Genomic DNA, 4,467 nt, shown 5'->3' on the forward strand with positions numbered 1-4,467 from the left:
ATATATATATATATATATATATATATATATATATATATATATATATATATATAAATTTAAATTATTGAAAAATAATGATTGATGAATGTTTATAGTTTATTATTAAGTAAGCCTAGTTAAAAATCATAATATTTGTACTTTAAGTGAAGCTGCTGTGTGGGGGTATCAGTTACAGTTACAGGGTCGTCAAGGCAACCGACCACAAACAATGAGCGCGCAGACGCTCGTGACAGTGCTGCACGGGCCCTACGAGGCATGTGGGCTCGTGCAGCACCGGACCTACCGCCTGCAGGGCATCCAGGGTAAGCACTGACACTTATGATACAAACTCTAACATCTGCTTTAGCTAACGTGTGCTACTTTGTGCTCACTGCGCAGCCGCGCTGGTTGCGCGCGGATACCGGTGCGCGCTCACGGAGACGCGCGAGTGGAACCGCGTGGAGCTGATGGTCCACGGCAGGATCGTGTTCAGCTGCGACATCAGGAGCCTCGAGTACGGTCAGTCACACGTGCCCTTACTCTAGGGACTACTGTAGTAGCCTACTATAACCTACCACAGCAGACTACTATAACCTACCACAGCAGACTACTATAACCTACCACAGCAGCCTACAATAGCAGCCTACTATAACCTACCGCAGCAGCCTACAATAGCACCCTACTATAACCTACCACAGCAGCCAACTATAACCTACCACAGCAGACTACTATAACCTACCACAGCAGCCTACAATAGCAGCCTACTATAACCTACCACAGCAGCCTACAATAGCACCCTACTATAACCTACCACAGCAGCCAACTATAACCTACCACAGCAGACTACTATAACCTACCACAGCAGACTACAATAGCAGCCTACTATAACCTACCACAGCAGCCAACTATAACCTACCACAGCAGACTACTATAACCTACCACAGCAGACTACAATAGCAGCCTACTATAACCTACCACAGCAGCCTACAATAGCACCCTACTATAACCTACCACAGCAGCCAACTATAACCTACCACAGCAGACTACTATAACCTACCACAGCAGACTACAATAGCACCCTACTATAACCTACCACAGCAGCCTACAATAGCAGCCTACTATAACCTACCACAGCAGCCTACCACAGCACCCAACTATAACCTACCACAACAGTCTACTATAATCGACCACAGCAGCCTACTGTAGCCTACATGTTGAAAAGCAGGCGCTTCTATGAGTCTGTTGTGTGTTTCAGGGGGAGATGGCAGACTGGACCCTCTGTGTAAAGATGCAGTTCTTGCTGTGGACAGTGCTCTGACCATGGGCCCTGAGTAAACTCATCTTTCACGTACTAGACTACTTTTGAAAACGTGCTTGTGCTCAGTTGTCTGTGTAATCCCTCAGTCGTCAGGTATGATCCATAGCAAAAGTTAAATTTTCTTGTGTCAGTTGGATAAAAGTTTCAGAAATCTGACCAGAACTGAAGAAGAACTGAAGAAGAACTGAAGGAGCCTCTTGGATGAGCTTCACTCTAAAACTTTTGTCCAGTTGACAGAATGAGAATTTTTCTTTTGCTGCTGCTCAATTCTAAATATAGACCTCCTGATGTTTTTCAGCTTTGATTTGTTTTTATACACTTTGAAAATTATGCAAATGAGTTAATCCCAGCTTTAACATAACTGCAACTCAGGCTTTTTATAACCCCTGGTGCATATTTCTTTTAAATATGATTAGATAGATTTTCAGTGGACCTCTTGGCCTGTCAGGTAGAAGCCATAGATCCTTGGTTGTAAACATGATGCCAGTCTTGGTGCCATCTGGCTCTTGTCTCCTGGTGAAGTGAGGTGTGACAGTAAATACCGATCCTTCCTCCTCCATCCCCAGCACACGGAGTAAACAACAGCCCCATAAAACTAGTCAAGTGCAGATCTGCCGTCATATCTGTAATTTGTCATTCAGATTCTGCATATCAAAGACTGTACAATTAGCGACAAAAGAGTACTACTGCCTGCTTTTATAGTAGTATGTACATCTTTATTCTAGCATTAAACACACCGATGTATTTAAAACATTAAGAGTCAGTGCCTTAACCTGCATTTGTACGACACCTACACAATTTTCTCATCCTCATGCCCAATGTTTTTGTAATTAAGAATAAATCAGCGTTACAATTGGACTTCATGGTTATGAATCTTTTTCTTTTTTTAGTACAAACTTTCACCTTCCATTAAATATACTCAGCCCTGTCAGCTGTTGTGATTCACATGTCCCATTGTCCCAGATACATGACCTCCAACTATTTGATGCATCTCACTGTACTTTGTCAACTTTCTTTCCTGGAAGACTCCAATTCCAAGTTGCTGTTATTTCAAAGTCAACATAAGATCAGAATCAGAATGAGGTTTTTTTTTTTTTTTATTACAGACATGTAGCTGAACAGCAGGAGTATACAGTTACCAAAATAATGTCAAGAAAATGTAAATAGTAATACAGTAAAAAAAAAAGAATAAGAATAAGTACAAGTCTTTATCAACTAAACCCCCAGTGAAAATAAAATAAACTTACATTTTAACTTCAATTATAAAAATATAGTGCCCTTTTGACAGCAGTTCCAGTCTAACGCTGAACGAGCTCTTGTAACTGACCGCTGTGGAGTGAGAGGGAGAATCCAGAATAGTCCTGATTTTGGACAACATCCTCCTGTCTGACACTATAGTCAGAGATCTCAGCTGCTCTCCTGCATGACCAGCCTTCATGATGAGTTTATTGAGTCTATTAGTGTCCCTCACACACAGACTGTCTTGGTTTTCCTCACATTCACCACCAGCTCCTTTGTCTTCGTCACATTGAGCTGAAGGTGGGTCCTCTAACTCCGGGTGACAAAGCTGTCCACCACAGTACTGTAGTCCCACCACTGCCAAGTCCTCAGAGGATTTATGAAGGTGGCAAGACTTTGTGCAGTAGTTGAAATCTGTGGTGTAGAGGGTGAAGAGGAAAGAGAGGACAGTCCCCTGTGGAGCCCCAGTGTTGCTGGTGTGTCAGACACACAGCTCTGTAACCACACATACTCTATTTTCTGGACTATACGTTGCTCTGGAGTATAAGTCGCACCGGTGAAGAAAATAAAGAAATGAAGAAAAAAACATATAATGAAGAAAAAACATATAAGTCGCACTGGACTATAAGTCACATTTTTGGGGGAAATTTTTTATTAAATCCGAGACCAAGAACAGACTTTTTTTTCTTTAAAGGCAAGTTATAATAATAACAATAAAATAGAGAACAACAGGCTGAATATCAGTACAACACACTAACATGACACATTTATATTTACCGTATTCAGCTACATGAAGCATAGACAGAACTGAACATGTGTCTGGTTTGTTAACATAAGATATTAACAGTTAATCAGATACCTAAACCATAAAAAACAAGCTAACAAGTTTACTCCAGATCTCACTTCAAATTACTAAATCCATTGAATTCTTCATCCTCATTGTCGTGAAAAACTCGCCTGCTCCAGAGGTAGATGAAGCGCCTCTTCTGCGTACACAGGTCTAGAGGGCCATCGCGCATTTGTCAGTGTGACAATAATGAAGATGTGAAATTATATATTTTAAATTTAATTTCACAAAGAGTCGCACTCCCGTACAAACTATGAACAAAAGTACAACTTATAGACCAGAAAATACAGTACTTCCAGTGAGGTAATCCACAATCCAGACACCAGAAGTGCACGTACCTGCATCACTGTCAGCGTCCCGGGCAGCAGAGCCGCCTGACAGTGTCAGGTTTGATGGAGAAGTCAAAGTGGTCGGCTTTTTTTTTTCAATTTTCTTTTTATTGCAGTTCATAGTGAGGTCCTAGAATAAGAAAAATTACCTTTTAGTGTAAAAATAGTACACTTTTAGTTTCACACAAACCAAAGAAGTCTAAGAAGAGATTTGTACAGTGCAAAAATCTTCACTTCAATTAAAACCAAGCGGCTGGTTTAGTGTCATCTGGGGCTTAATATCTGGAGCAGGTAAAGCGCGCCACACCAGCGCTGGGACAAACCAAAGAGTTTAGACTAAATACAAAGTCTTGTGTTCATCCATCCAGAGCGTCTTTCAGAACAACGCCGTCCCACAGGGATCGTGCTGCTCATTTGCTCAGAGCCGTTTTCTCATGGTCCACAAAGCAGCACATCGCCAGCAGACAGACAGGGGATCAGTTATACCAGCGCACGGAGGAGGAAGAGGAGGAAGAGGAGGGAGAGGAGGACATGCAGGCGTGATGAAGGTCTGATCTGGAAAATACACAGGTTTAAATAATTGTGATTTTGAGTGACAGATACAATTTTACATAGTTGGGAAAATGTAATGTACCAGATATAAACTGTTACACATGATGATAGGTACTGGGCATTTGTGGTAATGCTGGATAGTGGAATTTGACTGACTTTTGGAAATTGAATTTTTGCAAAGAAAAGAAAAGTTACATAGTGCA

At 41.4% G+C, this 4,467-nt stretch overlaps 1 protein-coding gene across 1 annotated transcript; it reads left to right on the forward strand.

Annotated features, from left to right (window-relative positions):
- Positions 1 to 208: 208 nt before the first annotated feature.
- c15h10orf53 (chromosome 15 C10orf53 homolog) lies at positions 209 to 1,314 on the forward strand. The gene is made up of 3 exons (XM_033980123.1): positions 209 to 302; positions 379 to 498; positions 1,235 to 1,314. The coding sequence occupies exons 1-3, from the start codon at positions 209 to 211 to the stop codon at positions 1,312 to 1,314; spliced, it is 294 nt and encodes a 97-aa protein (XP_033836014.1).
- Positions 1,315 to 4,467: the final 3,153 nt, after the last annotated feature.

The sequence above is a fragment of the Periophthalmus magnuspinnatus genome, chromosome 15 (genome assembly GCF_009829125.3).
Source record: "Periophthalmus magnuspinnatus isolate fPerMag1 chromosome 15, fPerMag1.2.pri, whole genome shotgun sequence".
NCBI lineage: Eukaryota > Metazoa > Chordata > Actinopteri > Gobiiformes > Gobiidae > Periophthalmus > Periophthalmus magnuspinnatus.

Bases quoted from the DNA above. Each gene is read 5' to 3' on its own strand.
- c15h10orf53 (XM_033980123.1), top strand. From the start codon at position 209: ATGAGCGCGCAGACGCTCGTGACAGTGCTGCACGGGCCCTACGAGGCA. The intron at 303-378 runs GTAAGCACTGAC...CTCACTGCGCAG, and splicing joins CCGCCTGCAGGGCATCCAGG to CCGCGCTGGTTGCGCGCGGA. The intron at 499-1,234 runs GTCAGTCACACG...TGTGTGTTTCAG, and splicing joins CATCAGGAGCCTCGAGTACG to GGGGAGATGGCAGACTGGAC.